At 33.2% G+C, this 23,922-nt stretch overlaps 2 protein-coding genes across 2 annotated transcripts in view; both read right to left on the reverse strand.

Annotated features, from left to right (window-relative positions):
- Positions 1-9,261: 9,261 nt before the first annotated feature.
- LOC129807958 (uncharacterized) lies at positions 9,262-13,549 on the reverse strand. The gene is made up of 3 exons (XM_055857578.1): positions 13,410-13,549; positions 10,479-10,634; positions 9,262-10,411 (listed from the first exon to the last, which is right to left on the reverse strand). Exons 1-3 carry the CDS (start codon positions 13,465-13,467, stop codon positions 10,086-10,088), a joined length of 540 nt encoding a protein of 179 aa, XP_055713553.1. The 5' UTR covers positions 13,468-13,549; the 3' UTR covers positions 9,262-10,085.
- An 884-nt stretch (positions 13,550-14,433) lies between these two features.
- LOC129806701 (uncharacterized) overlaps positions 14,434-23,922 on the reverse strand; it is a 34,614-nt gene continuing 25,125 nt past the window's right edge. Inside the window, exon 3 of the mRNA XM_055855472.1 lies at positions 14,434-14,615. Within this exon, the coding sequence (XP_055711447.1) occupies positions 14,434-14,615 (182 nt within the window). The remainder of the gene's footprint in view (positions 14,616-23,922) is intronic.

The following is a 23,922-nucleotide window of genomic DNA, read 5'->3' on the forward strand; positions in this document are numbered from 1 at the left end:
GATGGTAAATTCTAATATCCCCGGATATTAGATTTTACTAGCCGGATGGTAAATTTTACTGGCAGGATAGTAAATTTTACTAGCCGGATATTAGAATGAAAAATGTCGGAAAAATTTATTTTTCCTTACTTTCATTGATTTTTGGCCATTGTTTGAGGGCTTGGGGGGCCCTTCCTGGATGACATTCTCTGTATTTCAAGCCATTTTGATGCGTGAAAATCTTTTTCCAACATTGACGACTCAGCCGAGATTTGAACACTCGACCTTTGTTATGACAGTCCAGCATCTTCCAGCTGCGCCACGAATTGCTATAATGTATTCAAAGCATATCGGGAACCGTTGCATCGGCACCCACGATATTCCAAAATGACATTCTAACAGCAGGATGGCAAATTTTATTGGCTTGGATAGTAATTTCAATCCAAATTACTATCCTCCGTTAAAATTTACTGTCTTCCAGTTAAATTTTAACATCAAATATGCGGCCAGTAAAATTTACTTCCCAGATATTAGAATCTAAGAGAGGTCAATGTAAAATCTAAAGGAGGATAGTAGATTTTACCATCCGGCTGTTAGAATTTACTATCCATAGGATAGTAAATTTTAAAATGTCAAGATGGTAGATTCTAAAGGAAAGTATCTATGGAGGATGGTATTTTCTACTATCTTTTGAGGCAGTAGAATTTAAAGACACGATTTGTAGAAAATACCATCCAAATTTTTCTCGGTGTATTTTTCCATTGTTTTAACACTTTAAAATATGTAGATAATTGTAAATATTCCTTTAACGATCCAATTTCTAGAGCTCCTAACCAAGTTCAAAACTGATGCATAAGAAAGTAGAGGAATCAGTGACAAAAATCCTAAAGAAAAGACCAATCAATAAGTAAGATAGAGACCTTGCAATTCAAATTGAAAAATTCGTTACGATTTAAATAAAAATTTCCTCCAACAGCCCCTGAGGAAGACACGATAAGTGTCAAAAGCTCTGGAAAAATTGTGTGTTTGATTCATAGGATTTGATCAACAAATTCCGACGCTCACCGAAAGGACAGACTGTCCTGAAAAACCTAGCTCAGTATATATAGATGAGGTTATCAGTGCAATGTCCCAAGAAATCAAGTGCAGTGGAGCTCACTGGATGCAATCTAAACACCTTAACGCTAGAAAAACTCCCGGTGATCTATAAATAGGATTCGATCCCGGGGCACTTGCATAATAGAGCGAATGCTCTGCTATTTGAACCCTTGAGTTAAAATTGGAAGAAAGCCGTCCGAAACCGTGGAGACAGACTTGTCAAGTAAAGGGACTATAATGAAGCAACCAAGAAAAATAAAATCTTCGAAAAACTCAAACAAATTATGAGTAAAGTAAAGTACCCTCACTCGACCGGTTCCTCGACTCGACCGGTTCCTCGACTCGACCGGTAAAGTTATTTTTTCAATTTATTTATATTTGCTATAATATTTTGCGTATGATCTAACATTAACAGGTCAATCATTTCATGAATAATAGAAATCAGTGATAAATTCATAGAAATTGACGAAATTGACCATCGAACATTCAAAAATTGACCCACCGGTCGAATCGAGGAACCCGGTCGAGTGAGAGCACTTTACTTTATATAATCTCTTGATCTTTTCACCCTTGAAATTTCCACCTTCCGAAAATCACTTTTCTCAATATATCTCCGACTTTTAGTGGATTTCTGAGAGATCATGTAGAGGAAAGTGGTCTGCCTTTGAATGCGGCAGCCTTTGAAGATATATTTTCTCTCTTATTTCCCAAAGCAAAAATTCTATTTGGTTAATCGAGTTTATAGAAAACAGTTAGTTGTATTGACGATAGTTTAGGGATTAAGGGTTTTGCTTTGGAAAATAAAAAGAAAAATTGAAATATTCAAAGGCTGCCGCATTCAAAGGCAGGACACTTTCCCCTAACGCTGTTTGGCTGTCTGCCAATTTGATGCGACCGGTTGTTATCAGACCTAGTGGCCAAACGGTTAGAGATCGATTTGGAATTTTCGGGGGACCCCCCAATAAGTCGACCAAAGAATTGAGATTGCTCAAAAACGCGTCGTGTGATTTCTTCATTTTTGGATTATGTTTTAGAAGTTTTAGGCGGACGTTTCGTCCAAGATTTTCCAAGGTCAAAGGTTAAAGGTTGTGGTGACCGTATTTCTAAACAGAATGGAGTCATGCTTGGGTTTCTTGGAAAAGTATCGGAAATTCTAATACTAATAAGTTTGCACTGATTCCAATCAAGCCGACCCGTTTGTAAACCGATATCTATTTTACGGTGGACTCTCGTTCAATCGGATCTTTTTCAATCGGGCGCAAAATTTTGTTGACAATTTCCACGTTCTATTTTAAAGCAAATTTGTTCAAATTCACTGTAATTACCCTTGTTTTATCGTGATTCTTCATATTTGAGCGATTTTTGTGGAATTTACAGTGATTTTGATGCCCAAATCTCTCGATAACTTAGATGACATTTTGCCCTATATGCCCGATTGAGAGAGAGTCTACTGTATTTTCGAAAATCAAACAATTGGTAAACCGATAAATGATGCGAATGTTACTTTTAAGTCATGGCATCTAAATCGCGAGTTCGAGCTTTGCAAAGTATGGGACCCTTTTCCACCCGTTTTAGTTTAATAATTAATTATTGATTAATTAATTAATAATTAAATAAAGATAATATTTTCTTAGCAATGACATTTTTAGAAATGAAAGATTGAACTGTACTGATAGTTCCTGCTGTAACGCATTATTAGGAAAACACTTATGATTGTCCCTTCGCAGTTTAATGGCAAAGTATCCATTTTATTACCTTTTTTCTTGCTTCCAGGGATACGATATCTGAAAGCAAACCTCTAGAAACTAATTTTCCTAGATAATAGTGGAAGTAATTGCTGTGTAATTTGATAAGTCTTGTGATTGTATAGTACACTGGTAAAAATAAAAGGGTCAAATTGACCCTTTTCCAAAGGATGGATCATATTTGACTCTTTGAAAGGGTCACCAGGTACCCTTCGAAAGGGTCACGGTTTTGACATCTATTTAATTCCGGAATAAACGAATAAAAAAACAATGAAAAAGTGATCTTTGGTGTTCGCTCAGATGAGAGAAATATGATATCAGTAATAAGTTTACAATAAAACATGATTATTCGTGATAAATGTGCATACTAAATTTCAAGAGATACAAAAGTGAACCTTTCAAAGGGTCAAATACGATCCATCCTTTTGAAAAGGGTCAATTTGACCCTTTTATTTTTACCAGTGTAGTGTGTTGCTAAATTTTCCACATAATGCACATTTTTTGTCCTGTGGAACTTCTATTCTTGTAAATGATATCATATAACCATTAGAGATGCTCCTCATTCTTTTCACCTTTATTTCCATTGACATTTTTCCCACTTTAGCACGTATTGTTACGTGCTATTGCAGCGTTATACCAAAAATTTTGAACTATCACGAATGCAATTCTCAATATTTTGTGCGAAACATAATAGCTGAAACGAGAACAAAGTGGTTACATAGAATTTATACCTTTTATGCCTTTTACAGTGCAACCGAAAGCAATTTAAAGTTTTCACTATGTAGAGTTATTGGAATATGCCATAGAGGAGGCTGAAGTAAAAGAATAACACCAACAATTTACTTATCCGAATTTTCCGAGCAGAAATTGACAGTATTTGTCGTATTTTTAACAGACAAGTATTTCACTGATTCAATTTAGTTTGGAGGATATAACTCGTCGATTTTGGAAGACCCTAATAGAAAGCTATCCATCCAAGAAATATATTTCATTGGTGAATTAAGTGACAAGATCTCAATTACTCTTTCTCAAGTGTTCAACCACTTTTCAAATGCAATTTTCCCAACTTCTTTCCCACAAACATTCACCATTCACAATTCATTCAGCTCTACCAAATATAATACAATTTCAAAGGAGTACCGTAGAATGGAAGATTTTATAAAATCAATTTTCACCCTTCAAAATGTTTTCCTTAGTCCATCTTTTATACCCAGACTATAGTGCCAACTCTGAAAGTACGCAGAGAATGCAGCAATAATGTTTTCCGTCCTCCCGAAGAATAAACTTCTCAAGAGAAAACACGAAGAATTTCAGTATAACTCTTGTAAGTTTAGAGTACATTTATTTTGTTGGATAAATTAATAGACTCCCTCTCCTTAACCCAAAAGATATGCCAAGGTGAATATTAATAATGCAGGTTTGTTTACTGAGTTTAAACTTCAGACAAAGTCATAACTTTTAAGCCATTATAAATTAAATTGTCAATCATATTCCACTTTTTTCATTTTTGTTCCAAACAAAGTATAGATTACGATTTTTATAATCCTTAAATAAAAAAAAGTAACAAACCGATTCGGGAAAGTTTGGATTTTTCGCAATAAAGGTCTTGGGATATATGGGAAGTCTAAGATTCTGTTCAATTATGAATCGGTAATGATCCGATTTTTAATTTCTATAATGGAAACTGGGACAGTAGTATACATGGGGTAGCTGTAAACACTAATTTTTAAATTTGCGCTATGTGGACTTATATCAGCTATTTCTTCTGTCGACAAATATCTATTGAGAATCTATGAATTCATGGTTTTATCCTCCAAAGTCTAATATCTAATTCAAAAAATCTTAATGTTTACAACTATTCCATGTTTACTACTGCCCCAGTTTCCTCTAATATTACTCCATTGGTATACATGAAGATTTGTCTATGGATCGGCTTAAATCTTTAGGAGTTCCGCTGAATCCAGGCTATTTAATTGGGCTCATTATGCACTCCCCGTTACTCCATTCTATCTTAACTCCCAAGACAGTCCTCCGGATTTATATCTCGGCTTCTAAGGTATACACACAGTGGCATTTCTATATTGCACCAGACCAGCCTTGGTTGGATCAGTTGCAGTGAATGTGTATTTGTGTCGACAGATCTCTATGCTCAACTCTTTTCTGTAGCAACTTCTCTTGTTTATGCGGTTCATTGCAGTTCATTGTCAATGCCCTAGGAATGACTTTTTTATCCATTCACTGGACTAATTCGATACGGCTGCTGGAAAATCTGCAACTGCCGAGTTTCGAACCCGAGACCTCACAGTCATAAGAGACACTACTCTACCAACTGATCCACTGAGGCTCGGTCTACATGAAAAAAAACTAAGCGGTGGAAAAAAGCTTTGCTGTGTGTTCGAAATCATGAGTTTCATTCTTTCCACAGCTGTTGAAATATTTACCAATTATATTATACAATAGAAACATTTTTAGAAATTTTTCTAATAACTTTGAAACACTGGGCTTATACTTTTTTGTTCTAAAACTATGAGGAAATCTCAAAATTCCATTTTAAATACTTCTGATTTCAAATTACCCTTGTATTATTATATAAAAAAAAAGAAAAACAGTGTGATTGTGGGTATAAGCCGACGTTAATTGCAATAAACAATAGGGAAAACCGCAAGTCGTCGCGAAAACACAATCCCTCAGGGAAATACATAAACTATCTCCAGAGCTTTCGGTTCGGTGTCTAAGCCTTCATCAGTGGCTGGAGCAAAAAGAGGGAGCCGTTTTTATTTGGATCTTTAAATAAATAACAATTTTTTTAATAAATCACTCAAGTCTCGCAATCTTTCTCTGAGACTCGTTCAGAGTTTTGGTCAGGAGTACACCAGGGCATAAAAGGGAATGGGGGCACTCTTCTGCATTTTACAAATTTTTGTATTACTTGGCACAATTTTTGGATCTTCTTCTTCGTCTCGGGTCTGGCTGGGAATTTCTCTTTGTTAGCACTGGGCAGTCCAGAGGTGAAGAAACGGTTTTTCTGAAATACCATCAAATTCCATCCGTTTCATTTGCTCCAATTAAGGCTGCGTATATTGTGGAGAGCTTTTCAATATCTTGTCCCTTGTTAACTACTCTCCCAATGTTTTTGTTTATATGCAGCATCTCCAAAAATAATCTTTTTGAATAATGTTTATGCTTGTCTACGATCTTGGTGTCGTCGAGACGGAATTTGTGATCTGTGTTCGCTATGTGTGTTATTATTTGAATATCCAAATAAAAACGGCTCCTTCTTTTTGCTGCAGCCACTGATGAAGGCTTGGAGACCGAGCCGAAAGCTCTGAAGATAGTTGATGTGTTTCTATGAGTGATTATCTCTTTCCGACGACTTCCGGTTCTCCTTATTGTTGATAAGAAAAACAGGGGTGATATGATAACTTATTTTCGATACTATCGACTGTCGATTCTGAAAAATTTTAAGTAATAGCAGGACTTCCTGTAACTAATATTGATATTTATAAACAGTCACATTCTTTTAAGAATGTCACAATGAAAGGCCCAACAGTGCATAAAAAGTCGACATTCACTTACTCTAACAGACATAGATTTATCGATACTATCGATTCGATAGTGTCAAAAAGTTATCATTCCACCCAAGGTTTGTTTTTGAAATTCACATAAAATATTTTAATATAGAGAGCATGTTGGCATACAAATTTCGTCCATTTAAAATAAATTTTTAAATTCTAGAAAATTCTTTAAATTAACCTTTAAAGGTCAAATTATAATTTTGCAATGAAGGCCCTCAATACTTAGAGCATTTATATATTTTTATGATTTTGAAGTTCAAAAAATCATAACTAATTCCAAAGCTAGTAAGACAGTTTCAAGTTTTCAAATAAGAAGTAGTTTTAGAAAAAATCGTAATCTGGGTTATCGTACTTACCAAAATGAGATCGGGAAAATTTTTAATTTGATTGATTTTATGTAAATTATAAAAATTTTGCTTTATCTGTTATTCTAAATTCGCTCATTTTGTGTTTTATTTGATTTGCTGCTCTTCTGTGAATGATATGTTGTGATTACCAATTTTCTTTTGAAAAAATGAATTCTTTCTGTATTCGAAATTTGAAGCTTAAATTTGATTAAAACAACGTTCTTTTGATATATCATGAGTTATATGATATATATATTCAATGATATATCAATGATATATCATTGAATTCTCTTCTGTAGTCATAATAAGCTAAAATAAATAGGATAAATGGCAGAGAAAAATCAATGTATATGCAAATTAACTTTCTGTACTTATTTGAGAGTTTTTGTATAAGTTCCTGGAAATATTGGAAAATGTTGAGTGATTATTTGCCTTCTTTGTGTTACATCGCTTCCAACCAAATGATTTCCCATTATCATCAACACAAAATGCTCTTCCACTTATAGATTGAAAAAGAGCCCCATTTCCAACGTCCCTCGACTTCATCATACTTCATGCCCCCACTCCCCCGCTCCCAAGAAAAGAATTCTCAATCAATGGCAAAAGTACTTATGTAGGAATTTTTTGCAGATGGAGCGAGATTTATTCCTTAAAAATTCATCATATCAACGCATTGGATGAAACTTTCAATAAATATATATTTGGAAAACAGCTAGAGAATACAAAGTTGTTGGCATTTGATGGAACTCAAAATGACGTCATTGGCCCCATTTAAATGTTAATTGAATCGGTCTTGTCACTTTTGCTGCTAAACCCTCCCCTTTTTTGTCTTACGCATTATTTATCATCTTTTGCCCGATGAATAAATAACATGAAAGAATTTTTCGTCTTATAAAATTTGCATAATTTATCACTTCATGCCGCTCATGCCGCTCAACATTTTCATGCCATGTCAAATGTTATTATTTCTGTTGATCATACTGCAAAAATAAAAATTGTGAGCAATTTTTTTTTTGCCATTTCTCTCAAATTTTTTTCTCGTTGGTGGTGAAAATTGTCAATCTAGATGCGAACGTGATAGAATTCAATAAAGAAAAACTTTTCAACGTGTCGACCGAGCTTGAAGATATATGTGAATGATGAATATTATGTTTTGTGGGATTTGTGGGGGTGAAAAGCACGTTTTGTGTTGTGCATAAATAACAAATGGGATGAATATTGACACATCTCTGGTTTAGGTTTATCGTTTATCTTTGTTTTTTTTTCTTATCATAATCAAAAGACCACTTTAAAATTATATTTATACCACGAAGAAGGTTAAAATTACTTATTTTAGCTATAAATTTTGTATTTTTCAGCTTATTAACAAAAAAAAGAAAAGAAATAGCAAAGCGCATTCCTAGCTTTGTGAAATGCTCGAACTCACGAGATAGAGCTCTCCGTGAATTAGTTTTTCGCATGATCTTTTGGTGGTTAATTGGTCTACTAGAGATCGAATTAATTCATAACGCACAACAGCATTTTAAAATCTAAAATTAGAAAAGAAATGATCATTTTAGAATGTTCAGGTATGAGTTACAAGGGTTACAAGCATACGGATAAACAAAAAAATGTTAGGGAAATGTTGGTAAGGTTCGCACAGAGTGAACCTTCAAACAACGCAAATTTTCTCTTTGTTTGCAAAGAGGTAGTTCGTCATTTCTTAGCCATAAGATAGTGCATTATTAAGCTCATGAAACGAGATGAGAAATGGTAGGCCAGTTCTTTGCAAACAAAGAGAAAATTCGCATCGCTTAAAGGTTCACTCTGTGCGAACCATGCCTACATTCCCCTAACATGAGAAAAAGATAAGTCATTCTCGGACATTCAACCCATTTATTACTGATTTCAAGACCAGTTAAACTTTGACTTTCATAAATTCAAGATGGCGATTTTTTAGGTCATAGGTAAGTCCGGACGAAATGTTCACCTGAACCACCTCTAAAACATATTATAATTGAAATTAGAAGACATTTATTTTATTTAGGTAAATTTTACTTTAGCTTATTAACTTTAAATGAGATTTAAAATACTTTAATGGATCGAAAATAGTTCACTTTTTAAAGTAAGGGGCTTATTGGGTTTCTATACAAATTTACAGTCAGTAAAAAAATTCAAATTTAACCAAATCTGTTGAAAAATAGATCATATAGGATAAAGTGATATAATTTGGAATTAGTGTTACAAGTTGGACAATTCCCCGGTACAAGTTGGACATAGCTTTTTTCTTGAGAAATACAGTACAAAATCTGTTTTTAAGCACAAGGAACCAAATTATAAAACTAAAGCATTAAAAATATACAAATAAAAATGAAGTACTAAATTTATCAAGACAAAAAGCCCTGGTCAAATTGTACCATTCTCCAACTTGTACCACTTTACCCTAAAGGAGTAAAAACTTTTTCTTTCCTTCAAAAATTCAAGACGGAGATTTTTTTAGGTCATGTGTTTATTACGAGCTGTAAAAAAAGACTGAAATGTATATGAACTTATGCAATCATTTATTATATTGACGACTCAGAATATAAGTCGAAAAACTTGATTTTTTACAAAATCCATTTTATTCGCTTTTTGGATACTTCTTTATTCCCTCTACCTTTCCTGTGGATATTGTACTAGAAAGATAATTCTTTTCAAAGTTATAGAGATTTTAAATCTGAAAAATCCTGTACTCTGCGTGTTAAATCTCAGTCTCAGATTCAAATCACTCTCCTGTAAAATTTGCCCACTGGGAGTTATTCGTTTCGTATTCAGAGTGATCGATATTTTCTTTAGGTTTCTATTATAAATCTTGTAATAACATTTGATAATAAATTATTTATGTACAGAGAATCGTCAATCAGAGCAAGTGACACTCAAATCATTCAGTTTTTTTCCCAGTGAAGATAGGAAGAATTCCTTCCTTCATCCAGAATCGAACTACCCCGAGAGTAAGCGATTGCAGTGCATAATGCAATTGGTTAAGGTCGTGTAGCAAGTCAAGCAGAGCATGTGACCTCTAATAACTCTGTTGGTAGAGCACTCGTCTCACTCGTCTAGTTAACGAGAGGTCTCCAGTTCGATGTACGATTCTCTGTACACAAATTCAATTAACATTGAACTAAAGTTCGTAAAATTCTCACAATAAATTATTTATTTAATATATTTTTACAGTTTTAAATACGAATGTCTGTACATAATTGAATAAGTAAAGCATTAAAGATCTTGCAAAGCCTGGCAATTCTTTTCCAAAAAACTTTATATAGCAAGTTTAAAATTAATTAGAAGAGAAGCATTCACTTTAATTAAAAAATAATTTTTAATCAATTGATGGAAATAAAAATTATTAAGGCTGAAATATACGCAAAGATAGTTCCAAAAAATTTGTTGCTGCTATTGGGCGGAGGAGGGGAAGCAGTAGCTATAGTTGTAGTTGTAGGTGTAGTAATAGTAGCTGTAGTTGTAGTAGTAATATCAGTAGTAGTAAGCATTTCATCACCTATATCACCATTGCATAAATTTGTATCACAAATCGAACAGTGTTGTAATTTCATTCCGGGTACATTTGAAATATTTATGCAAAGTTCAGCTGTATTGTTTACATTCTTTACAACGGAGCACCCTCTTGTAGTAAATAGTTTTCCGTTTACTAAAACAGATCAATCCATATATTTTTGAAAATTTTATTAGTTCTGTAGTAGAAATTTTAAACTCACAGCTTCCAGAGGCTTTTGCACAAATGGTATAACGTCCGCACTCGAGTGCCTGGATCTTCGTGGTATCTATTGGTGCTGCACATGCGGGATTATTATCCTCAGCAATAATTGAAGAATCATCATGATGATAACATGAGTAACATCTTGTACATGAAGCTGAAATTAAAATTTTTGAAAGTAAATTTTAGTGCAGTGCGATATATAGTAAACTCTAGCTTATTGGTTCATTTGAGATCCAAAATTCTACCCGGATTAAGAAATTGATACCGTCAAATGGTTTGAAACCTATCCATTTTTTTTATTTATTTAAGAAGTTTGTGGAGTGATATTTCTTTTGCCTTAAGCGAATAAAGATCCTTACAGCATATGCGCATGTGCAAAAAAAAGTCACAAGATTAGAAGACTTTGGCTTTAACGAAAACATCCCAAACATAAACAAACATTTCAACGATATTTTAAAATATAGGGGAGTCTGGGGCAAAGAGTCACAAATTGAAAATTTGAAAATTCAATATCTTCCAAGATAAAAGAGATAGCGGCTTAAATTTCTTTCCATAGATGGCCTCCATAGACGTTCTTCAAAGTCGTAAGTTTCTTAGAATTCGAACAAGGATTTCAGAAAATAAAAAATATCGAAATTTTTAGCCCTATTTTTAAAATGTTTTCTTTACAACAGATATCAATTTTGACCTATCAATTTTCCAAAATTGATGCACTGGTAAATATTTCCTAAATGATTTGAATTCTTTGAATATGAAACCACTATCTATTTTAGAATTTTACAAAGATTCTTTACTCCAGAAATCCTTTTATAAAAAATGACCACTTGGGGTAAAAAGTAACAAAAGGTATGGAGCAAAAAGTAACGAAGACCGAAGCAATTTCTGATGTCTCACAGCGAGAAGAAACGTCATTTCCGCGTCTTGCCGCTTTTTGTTTGCAATGGTCAAACGATTAGCAGTCTCTTGTGTGTTTTCTTCTAAAATAGCTCGAAAAGCGCTTTTCTCGTTCAGATAGAGAAAACTGTGTTTTAAGAAGGTGTAGAGAAATAAATTTCCTATGAAAATATGTCACCTAGTTTTTTTTTTTTGAATTTATATGAAAGCCCGTAATAAAGCAAATCAAAATGTGATAATATCCCATACCTGGTACTATTTGCCCCAGAATTTTTGAGAATGATCACAAAATTACCTTTTAGAAAACAGCTCGATAAATGTATTTCCTTACAAAATAGAGGAAAATGATTTTTACAAAGTTGTAGAGCAGTAAATTTCCTATAAAACTGCACTAATTAGAAATTTCTGGGGCACTAGGGTAGCTTGTAAAAAAATAAAATATCCGTTTTGTGACTTTTTGCCCCAGCCTCCCTTAACCAATATAAGTAACGCCCGGATTATTTCGACGGCTCAGAATATAAAACGAATAAGTCGGGAATGGCCAACTTTACAGGAGAGCAATTTCAAGTTGCGATTTTAAATGCTGAGTATAGGATTCTTAAGATTTGAAATAGCTATAATTTTGGGAATAATTAACTTTCCGGTATAATATTCATAAGAAAGGTAGAGGGCGTCAAGGAGTACCCGAAAAGCGAAAAGAACGAATTTTGCAAAACTTATTCGACTTATATTCTGACAAGTCTATTTTATATCACCCAGAAAAAGTTTTATTAAATTTTGATCAATGAATATGAAATAAATATTTTTTATCAATTAGGTCTTACAATTTTGCTGAATAAATAAGAAATACTATTAAAAAGTGATATTGAAAATGTGTTCTTTACAAAAAATAATTTTTACCATTTTACTGAATTCAATATGCTAATGGTTAATTTATTTTAAGCAAAAATAAAATTTATAAGTGGTATAGGCTCTTCACAAAAGGCCAAAAACATGTTAATGACGATACTCGTGCTGGACATCATAAACCTCATAATCCGATTAAAAAGTTGAAGGAGTAAGGAAAATTATTATGGAAAACTATTGAATAACTATATTAAAGAAGTTTTTGAGGCTAACGGCAATAGGGGAAACTGGGGCATCACCAAACACGGGGTAGCACCAAATACTGCATTTTTTAATCGGATGTTCGACTTCAAAGGACAAGACTTATTGAAATTTATAGGCATTATAGGGATGCTTGTCCACTGAACAAATGATCGAGATAGCCCAAGTAGTTTAGAAATAATAATCAGTGTTTGGTGCTACCCCGTGTTTGGTGGTGACCCAGTTTCCCACATTGATTGAATTATGCCATACAATTTTTTGGAGGTTTTGGATTTGAAACTTCTAATAGCGAAGTTTGTTCCGAAAGTTCGTTTACATATCCTTGTTCAATAGTGATTTTTTTAATAAAAAATCATGCCGCAATCATGCCTTAGTCGCCGTTTTTATCGAAATTGGCATGCAGGGACTTTTTCCTGTCACCAAAAGTGAAAAATTACTTAAGACTTTGACATTTGATCACTTCTTAGGAGAGAATGATCCCGTCTTCAAAAGAGCTTAAAGACGTATCAAAAGTGCATATCAGGAGAATTTCGAGGATTGATAAAAGCTCAAGTACAAATTACGTGAGCCTTTGCTTTGAGAGGATTACTTTTGAAGAAAACAAAATATATTTTGATGAATAAATAAATATTTTTCCAGAAAAATAAAAATTCACCTCATTTTTTGAACACACCTCGTATTGTATTGCACCACTTAAAGAGTATACACTTCAAATTTTGATTTTAAATAAATATTAAATAATAATATTAGTGATTCATTTTGGATTTAAAAATTATTTTATGGCATCACGGATATACATATTTATCAAATTCCAGAAAATAGCAAATTGTTGATTTTTAATTCTTTTACACAGCACTTTTCAATTCATTTTAAACGAGTTTGTGTTTTCTTTGCACATTTGTCTTTAAATTGAGTATAGCAAATTTACCTTGATAAATAGCAAAACCTAAAAGAATAGTTGATAAAAGCACATTTTTCATTCCCATTTTTTTTTAAATAAACTTTTATATTGAGAGAAAAAGTTTAATCAATTTCGTTTGCAGACTGAAAATGAACTGATTGAAATAGCAAGATTCAAACTTATATTGCTCGCGATTGAGTGTAGGAAAAAATCTTTTGACGTATCCCTCTCAAAGATAAGTCTTTGTTATTAGAAATATATTGTATAGTTTAAGTACGTGTATATTTAACAAGCGCCGGCATTACTATATCAATGTGAGATATCATTTAATTAATTTATCTAATCCTGACTAATTGATCGTAAAATTCTTCAAGAAGTAGTGACACTATATAACTAACTTGTAGTGACATATTATTGCCAAATAGAAAATTAAAATGTTTTCAAATTATTTATTATTTTACTTACTAAATCAGTTTTTACTTAACAAATTTAGCTTTACTTATCAAAAAAGTTTTTCCCTTTATGATTATGCGTATGTAAATTCAATATGGGTAGGTTAACAAAATATCATTAGATTTCGAATTTGGTCGTGATATATATATCACGACCAAATTCGTCACAATTTTTATGACATTTTGCTCCCATTTTGCCGGAATGTGAGGGAGTCTACTGTATTAAGGTTAGTTCAACGCTTGGTGTATAAATTTTTAAAAGGTAGTAAATTAGATAATGCGTTAGATAATCAAGAGTCTCGCAAAACTTCCTCTATTGTGTCATTCTTTTGTATGTTTGCCTTGTGTTAGATTCGGTTTAAAACAATTAATCAATCGTAGATATCAAAGAACTTATTTTTGTTAAAAATTAAATTTTCATGTTCATTTGATTAATATACCAAAATAACCGGTTTACATTTGTTTTATTTTTTTATGCAAAATCTATTCAAATAACTTAAACTTTACAAGATTATCAAGTTAACTTCTTTAATCCATTATGTTCAGGGACGACACTAGATTGCTCATAGCTGAGACTATCACCACTGAATCAGTATAGCTCAATCAATTTCTACATCATCGTCATGATAAGGATTTCCAGGCTTTTTCTCCAATTTGTCGACAATCAGTTGCAGATTCCTCGAATCATTCAACAGGAAGGGAACGGTCTCCTGAGCTTCTCCCTTCAGACATTTTTCGTGCTGTATCAAAGCCTCTTCCCGAGTGAGCTCACACGCTGCTGCTGTGAATCCAGTTGAAGAAAATTTACCATTCCTAGTAGCTTTCATCGAGAGTTTTTATATCCCGTCAAATAATATCTGCAGATATCTTTAAGATTTCTGTAGAGAAAATCTACACCTCTACAGAATATCTGCAGATAATTCTGTAGATATTCTTACGAATTTTATTTGGGCTTGGGACAAAATTCGTCAGAATATTTCGGCAGATTTTCTGACGAATCTCTGACGAATTTCTGTAGATATTCTGCCGATTTTCTGTAGATTTTTTCTACATTCCAGACTTTCCAGACAAGATGTGTCAGAAGAGATGGAAAAATTTTTCACTGAAGTTTGCAAAATTCAATAGAGTTATTTTTTGTGATATCACGGTGTTTATATAAAATAAAGAATTCTGCGACGCCGTGTTACAAGTAGAGAAAAGTGAAGTGAAAACTTTAAGCAGAGTATCGACCTAAATTTCGTGTTTTTGTATCATTCTATGGGCGATTTTTAAAAAATTAGTATTTTTGCTCGCATCTTTTTACTTATTTAAAATGTTTAATCGGTAATGCTTGTTAAGCAGAGCATACCATTTTCTTTATAACTCCTACAGTTTCTACATAAATCAACAATATTTTTGTGAAGTAATGGACACTATGCCGATTTTCTCGGCAGAAATTCTACCGAAAATCTGTAGATTTTCTGCAGAAATTCTGCCGAAAATCTACAGATTTTCTAGCAGAAATTCAGCAGAAAATCTACAGATTTTCTCTGAATACACTGGAATATACCGTTAAAATTCAAAAAACCTCAGAGTAAAATCGGCAGGTATAATAATGATTTGACGGGATATTTCGTCATATGTTTGAACATGAACATGAGGGAAGCTGCAGAATGAGTTTTTAGAACATCACGTGTTATCAGAATCTAATGGCTCAAGTTTTAAAGCTTATCGACTTCCCATATCCTCAAGTGCTTTCTTCATTTCTACCTGAATCAATTCTAGCTTCATTCGGGTCTCAGAGATCTCTAAATCCAATAAAGACTTCTCTGCCTCACGGAAATCCTTCACTTCAATCTTCCTCTTGTGTGGAGATTGTTCAAATTCATATCTATTGGGTGACATTCCATTGGTCACTCGATCACTTTTCCTTGGCTTTTTGAATATCCTGTTCAGTCCAATCCGGCTCGAAGGACCACAAAATGTAAATTAATTTTAAAAAAGTACTTAAAAGTTGATTTTTTTGTTCAATTAAATTTTCACTGACTAAGTTACATAAATTTGCACAACTTACAATTGTTTCAACAACGCCTACTGCGTTTTCTTGTAAATTCAAATTTCTTTTAACAGAGGTTATAATTTCTATCGAATAGTTCTCCAGCGAGCATTAGGTGTAAAAAAGCAGCGTTTTCAGCATAATTTTGCTGAATCGATCAAGAATATACCAACTGATTAGCAATTCTTGAACAAAAAGTGTTAACCAACATGTGGAAGTGACACACAGTGGACATGGCACTACCTCGCGAATGTCGTTTCAAGGTTAGCAGAATTCAGCTGAAGATACATATCTTTTCAACTAAATTAATATCGATTAGCATTTAATGCTCATTTGGGTCACACTAATTTATTTTCAAATTGCAAATAACGTTACAGTAGAGGAAGTTATGAGAACAAGGACGATGTTTCCTCTCCTGAAGCGTAGAAATCTAGACTGTCGTACTATGTCTTCGAATTTGCGTCTCTATTTCTTTTCCAGTTGCAAAAGCTGGCTTGATAAGGGAGCAAAGATTCCCTTTTTTCTCTCTGCGAGAAGGTAAGTTGATGATGGCGTTACTTGTTAATTATCTGGTTGAAGTCCAACCGTGATATTTACGGACTCTTTCTATGGGTGGTAGCTGTTGATGTCCGGATGACTTGTTAGATATCACGGTAAGCTTTTCCATAGCCTTGATTGAAGGAGGATCTACCTGAAGAACTAACGAAAAAAGTTATATTTTTTCACTTGAGAGAAATCCGAAAAAGTTAAAATAACATTCAGAAAATGTAAATTTTACTCTATGGTATTGATCCGATCCGAAATCGGTGTAATTATTGTCCTTTTATGTGTATTAAAATTTAAGGATACCCTTTTCATGTTAATTTTATCCCCAAAAACGGATAGTTATCACGAAAAAAAGTTTTTTTTTGTGTAAAAGGGACATAGCACCACCTCAATAAATAAGTTAATGGACTTCTATAGGTCCTCTTGAAGACCCCAATACACAATTTAATTAAAAAAAAGTTTTAGTAAATGCTGTTATGTACTATAACCATTTTAAATATGTAAAGTTAATTGGGTATTGATAGCAAATATACATATCTACTCAAAATATATTTTGCAAAGACTCTTTGGCCTTTGCACAAATTCGCTTTATATTCATTATCAATGAGAACTGAAGTGAAGTTTTCCATGATGACCGTGGGAAGCAAAAGAGGAATAATTGGTGCATTTTGGTTCGTATAATGGAGGATTTTTCCAAATGGAACAGAGCCAATTATCAAATTGATTTTCCAACTTAAGTGTAAAATCTCTGAGTTCTTTTGCCAAATGAAAGACGGCAGATAAGTATGGCAAATTGAATTTATGGATAAACTGGGTGAACATGTATAGTGATGGCACTCAGAGAATTTTAAGAGAACGCAAAATAAAAGAATAACAATTGGATTTTCAAGTAAATTGTAATGTTCAATGTAACTGTCTGCATAAATTCGAATTTATTCCCATTTGCGAAAATTTATTACCCATAGGGCATCATTAATACACCATTCAGCAAGTGCAAGCGCGGTCCAGCACAAGGAAAACTTTGTTGGTCGACATCCACAAACCCTCTCATTGGAGACAAAGACACCCCTCACACCTTCACCCGGACCTTTTTTCCCCAGCCCCAGCATTCCTGATCATTTAGAATTCATGAAGTGTTGCTGAAGTACAAGAGGAAAAGCGATTTCCTATCCCTTTTCAGCAGAAAATGCATTTGGTACATTGTGCAAAAGTGCTGGCGAATGACTATAGAGGAAAAAAAAGTCCCTGAATCATCAAGTTGGAGCCATTGTATTAGAGAGGAAACTCAAAATAATTTGATTTATGCAAAAATATTGTGTGGGAGAAAAAGTGAGGAAACTACCCTGGAAAAGCGTTACGAAAACGTTTCCAGCTTCAGCTTAACAATAAAAACGTGATTTTCGCAATTTGGCCTCCATCTATCCGCACTATACCAATTTCCTCTCGAGCTGGTTTTAGCTGCTGTTATTTTTTTTCTTCAACCCTTCATCGATTTCTTTTACACCCCAAACACTCATTTATTCACACTTTATGTAGGCGAACAGTCATACAATTTTTTTTCTTACTTTCACGTCGATTCTCACATGGGGAGGAAACTTGATGGGAAGAGGAAGTGAAAGCAAAAGCAACAAAATAAGAAATCTCGATCGAAAATGATTTCCGAACAATAAAATTCGCGGGAGGAATACGAATTTGATTATTTGGCAATTTTCGTATCACGTTCATCCATGAATGATGAATTATATAGGAGAATTGCGGAACATTATGGGAATGGCCACTATTAAGGTAAAATCCTCAAATGTTCTGAAAATCTATTATTTGCACTGATATTTGCACTGAAAAATATTTATTTTAAGTTGCCAAAATGGTAAATAAATTATTAACTGCTTTTGTTAAGAATATTATTAACATTTCTGGTTTAATTACTTAGTTACGAGTTATAGAAAAAACCTAACATTACTTAAAGTTACCACATAATACATTTTTGCGTTAAAGTTAAAAAAATAGCAATGATGGATATGATACTGAGAAAATAAAAGAGTTCAAAATTTCTAATTTCCTTTATAATAAGTTACAAAAGTTAAAAATTTTAAAGATACTTGTATTGCATACCGTGCGCGCGACTTTACAAAGTTACCTAAGTCAATTTCTATTCAAATTTTGCCAAACGAAAATCATCTCGGCTGAAATGTATTCGTAAATCGAAAACTTTTAAGCTAGTGCTTTCTGGTTTGTGCAGTGATGAAATCAGACTGCTTAAGGTAGATGTGATTTTTTAATTGCCACTTCGGTGCATTTTGAGCATTTCCCTTTCAAATTCCCTTGTTTTAAAGTAGATCTTCTCACATTTCACCTTTAATTGCTGGCTGGTCATTTTCGAAATCAATTATGTTCAAAATGTTTTCTGTAAAACCTGTTGGAGGTGCCAGAGGTAAGCTGAGGATTACAATAGGTGTGAATCACACCGTGTGATTATGAGAGAATCACACCTAACCAAACACTTAACTACCTGTCAGAATGCAGTGCAAAATGGTTTTTCAAGTGTCAGAAAACATAGGGTAAGGGCTCATAATTTTGGACAGTTTTTTATTTTGGATACTTTGAAGATAAAATTAGACATTAAAAATAAATTGATTAAAATGATGGATTTTTATTCCAATATTTGATGAATAATGAATTCTATCTAAATATTTGTTCTTTTTGGAATATTTTAACACTAAATACGTTGAACTTGGAATATGATTTGAGTTAAAATTGCTTTGTTGAAAATTCAGTGTCGGCAATTGCTTATGAGAAATATGACAGAACTTTGTCTTTACTTCAGTCTTACTTAGCTGTGGTAAAATACTAACAATGTTTCTTCGCTGTTTTTCAGTGATATTATTGAATATTCATTGAACATTGTGTTGGTTCACGTTAATGGTGATTTGTACATTTGACCTGAAGTGAGATTTGCCCTGTAAATTAGATTTTTTGTGTGAAAAATGGGAAATTTTCTAACACATTCACCAATGAGGTGAAACTCCTTATTTTGGGCAGGTGTTTTTCTCACGAAATTTCGTGAAGTTTTGGCTTTTGTGATGACTAGGTTGGACAAATGCCTGGAGAAACAAAGGAGCGTCATTGGTACGAAAGAGATGTAGTGAGAAAAGCCTTGAATGGCCTCCGGAAAGACCAGGGAATGTGCGACTCCGCGCGTACTTGGAGCACCGAAGTCAACCCACTTTAATAAATGCTATGGAAAGTTTCCGAGCTTCTTGTGACACTCTATGGTTCCTTTCCATGAACAGGAAGAGGACTTGGTAAGATTGGTTCATGAAATGAAAAACAATGGGCATCCTGTTGAGGCGGATTAGCTGTCCAAATTTACAGCCAAGTTGTCCAAATTAATAAACAAGTTGTCCAAAATAAGAGCCAAATTCACCTCTACATATCAATTCATTTTCAAACGTATTAAGACTAATTTTAATAAAAATAAAGACAATAAATCCTGCCAAGTTTCTAAACAACCCTTCTGAAAAGAGAGTAACAAAAAAAGTCAATTAGTATTGAAAATATCGCACTTCAAACTTGCAACATCGATGCTTATAAGCAGACTGTCCAAAATTATGAGCCCTTACCCTATATGAGAAAAATAACGTAAAATTTATTTGAAAACAAGTATATGAAAGTTCCATCTAGGTAGTGATCCGTAAATTTTTGTGCCCAGTGTAACGTTTCCGTGGAAAATGAGGTCTACATAGGTGGGCAAAATGTTGTACGAAGCTGAGCAAACTAGGGCAGCTTCGTAATAATCGCCACTAAATTTTCATTCTCCTCAAGAGAAAAATTTTCATTTTTCACCGATCCGATCTACCATGTTCAATCGGCAAAGTGAAGATCATCCTTGCAAAAATAAAAAAAAACCTACGAGTAGAAGTCAGAAAAGTCCTCCACCCCCTGAGGTCTAACCCAGGAAGCAAAATAACTGCCTTATAGAATAAAGACTTTGATATGTATTTCAATGCACCTTTAAAAGGGTTATAATTGGAATTTGGTGTAGAAATTCCTATAGAAGCTCTTAACCCCCTTAAGAATGTGCTACCAATATTGTTAGAATTTTCAGTAACAGAATCATGCACTCTATAAGAAGATCATAAGAACTTTGATTGTATAACGCCCTTTATAAAAAAACTAAAAATCTTTAAAAAAAATCTAGCTAGTTTAAAAATCTAGCTCCAACTTTACAAATCTTTAGTCGCTTTAGACAAATCTTTTTATTTTATAAATTAGTCACATTTCCTGAAGTTTGAAAAATTTAATTATTCATTTGCAAATATTTTAAAGTGACTAAATATTGTAAATATTACTCAATCTAGTATAGGGTAAAGTGGTACAAGTTGTACAATGGTACAAGTTGGACAGGGCTTTTTGTCTTGATAAATTTAGTGCTTCATTTTTATTTGTATATTTTTAATGCTTTAGTTTTATAATTTGGTTCCTTGTGCTTAAAAACAAACTTTGTACTGTATTTATCAAGAAAAAAGCCATGTCCAACTTGTACCGGCGAATTGTCCAACTTGTAACACTATGTTCAACTTATATCACTTTACCCTAATAACAATCTCATGTTATATTTTTTATAGTTTTAAATTTTTCAAATATTAAAAGGATTATTTTAGTAGAAGGATTTCCAGAATACTCAATTCTCAGGCATCTATTTAATATTTTTTTTAAGGATTTAGTAAATTGTTTAGATATAATGGCAAGGATTAATTTGCAGATTCTCATGAGGATTCTGGTAATCCTAAAAAGCACCCAATATAATATATTTAAAATGAATTTGAAGATATATTCGTCGTCTTTTGCACAATATGCTACATATATATTATTAACAATTTCTTATAGTTAGATAAAATGTTCTTGTACAGAAAAATATGGTATTCAAAGTGAATCTTTTTTTATTAACTACATTATAAAACTTACCAAGGTTTTTTTTTTGAAAAACCTTGGTAAGTGGTGCAAATGCAGAGCTTCAAACGTATAATGCATTTTCAGATTAAGAAAGCATTTTCCATTGAGAAAAGAAAGCTTAAGGGAAAGCATCTCTCACTTAACCAACATTTCATCTTTTATCTCCTCTTCTACGCATTATTCATGGGGAATTTGTGATCTTTGTGCAGTGAAATATAATTAAATCGCAAGAGAAGGAAAAACAAGATCTAGGAAGAGAAAAAATAGTCCTATTAGATATTCCCTTCAGACAGTTGGCATAAAGTTTTTGCTTTGTGGATCTCCTCTTGTATCATCAGTGAGAGAAGAACCAGAATGTTATATATCTGCCCAATGATATCAACTTACTTCTCAAGTTTCCCATCTGAAATTATGCACACAGCCTCATGTAATGATGTTACCACTAACTCAACATTGTGCTATTAAGTGTATGCTCCGGGAAATGATATAAATTTTCTCGGAGTAGGAAAATATGTAGTGGAAGAAACTGTCTTCTTGGATATCTTGGGGAAAGGAAAAAATCTCATTTTTGGTTGGAGAAAAAATTGATATCTTGACATAACTTTTTCTCTTCCTACCCCCCTCTCACCGAAGCGCAATGTATAAAACAGAGAGGGTGTAAGATGGAAAATAACGAAGCACTGTCAGCGCAAACAGAATTTTCATCCAACGCGAAAACGCCAAGAGAAAATTTGCTTTTCAATAACTATGCAATTCATCTCACGTCCTTTCATAAAGCCAAGGCAAACAAATTAACCATACAGCTGAAAAGATACACAATGTGGATTTATTGGTAGGATTTTCTCTATACATTTGTATTAAAATGCTGTAAAATGGTAAAATTTATTCCAGAAAATTCCGATTTTCCCAAGAGAAAATTCGTCATAATACAAAATTCCACCAAGAATCATAAATTAACTGAAGACATAATACATTTACGTAAAATATTTCTCAAAGGTACATTTTATATAATTTCCTTGTATTAATTTGCATTTGATATTTATCATGGGGAAATATACTATATGAAAATGTTTGTTTGATAATTTACAGTCTCCAAATGGAATACATATCAAATTTATGTATAGAGTCAAGAGGATGAGATGGAGTTGTAGTATAGAGTGGCTTGTGCCTTAAATAAATATATACTTAGAATATTGTGATTCATTATACCTTTTGCATCATTTCGCACTGAGGAAAATGTATATCTACAAATATTAAAGTTATTCACACTTATATCGTTTCTTCCATCACCCAGTGTTGTAACTACTATAATAACTTTTTCGAAGACGAAAATATTTTTCACACATTGTTAGCGCGGGATTAGAAAATAATTAACTGAAGAAATTCATAATTGGATTTATAATAGTATAATATATAATTTTGGAGTTGCTTCTTAATTTATTGTCTACAGAAGTTATACTAATATGCAATTCAGTGGATTTATAACAATTTGTGCGAAGAAATTCTTTCTATATTGGGACTATCAGAAAGGCGGGTGTTGGGGTGGTATGCTAGTTAAAGAGTCTTTCCTAAGCTTTGTTCCCATGACGAATTTCAGCTTTCTACCTCCTCTCATAAAGGAATTATAAGGTAAAATGCTCTCATTTTGTATGGAGGCTACCAGAAGGGCTGATAGAAGAGGGTTCGGTATGTATGATTAAAAAGTTTTCTTTAAGCCTTGTTCGCATGCCGTATTTCAGCTTTGTACCTCTTCTCAGAAAGAAGTCGTAAGGTAAAATGCTCTCATTTTGTATGGGGGCTACCAGAACAGAGGGTCGGGAGAGGGGGTGGTATGCATGAATAAAAAGTTTAAGTAATACACTGACTCTATACCGAATCTCATCAAAATCGCTTTTGTCATTCTTGAGTAATTTCGTTGTCAAAACAGAGAATTTTTCGAAAGGATAAAGGCTTTTTTACAAGGACTCCCAGCGTTTATCATCCTGGGTTCAAGAAATTTTTTAATCTTATATCAGTACCTACAAAATGCGCCTACTCTCGTTTGTGGCAATTCCGGGGCCAGCGCCCATATAGTTTTGACCATTCTCCTTTCATCTTTAGTTATTCACCTTCTCTTTTGAGAGGAATTGGCTAAGACCTTAATGTCACTAAATGCGGAACATAAACCTTATGTCCATGTATCACAGTCCAATATTCTAAACATAACGTAGACATTAAAATAAAAAAGAAATTTAAAAAGGAAAGTTTTTCAAGTCTTTGGCGTTTACAAATCGTATAATTCCTAACCACGGACGGAAAGATTAAAGCTATGAGTGAGCCTTCCTTTGAGCGAGGGATCAAGATGTATTGCTGATGTCTTTTGCCTATTAGAGCCATTGTCTCAGTTGCCTCCTTGCCGAGGTGTCCTAATTTTTTAATTTTTTATATCTCAATTTTCTTTTTTTTTTATAAAAATTTTCAAAACCATATATTTAAACGGCGCGAATAAGATATACCAATACCCTCAATACCTCTAAAACCTTGTATACCAAAAGGAGATGGCAAAGCATTCCGG

Source organism: Phlebotomus papatasi, chromosome 3 (genome assembly GCF_024763615.1).
Source record: "Phlebotomus papatasi isolate M1 chromosome 3, Ppap_2.1, whole genome shotgun sequence".
NCBI classification, from domain to species: domain Eukaryota; kingdom Metazoa; phylum Arthropoda; class Insecta; order Diptera; family Psychodidae; genus Phlebotomus; species Phlebotomus papatasi.

Bases quoted from the DNA above. Each gene is read 5' to 3' on its own strand.
- LOC129807958 (XM_055857578.1), bottom strand. From the start codon at position 13,467: ATGGGAATGAAAAATGTGCTTTTATCAACTATTCTTTTAGGTTTTGCT. The intron at 10,635-13,409 runs GTAAATTTGCTA...TTTTAATTTCAG, and splicing joins AGGTTTTGCTATTTATCAAG to CTTCATGTACAAGATGTTAC. The intron at 10,412-10,478 runs GTGAGTTTAAAA...GATCTGTTTTAG, and splicing joins TGCAAAAGCCTCTGGAAGCT to TAAACGGAAAACTATTTACT.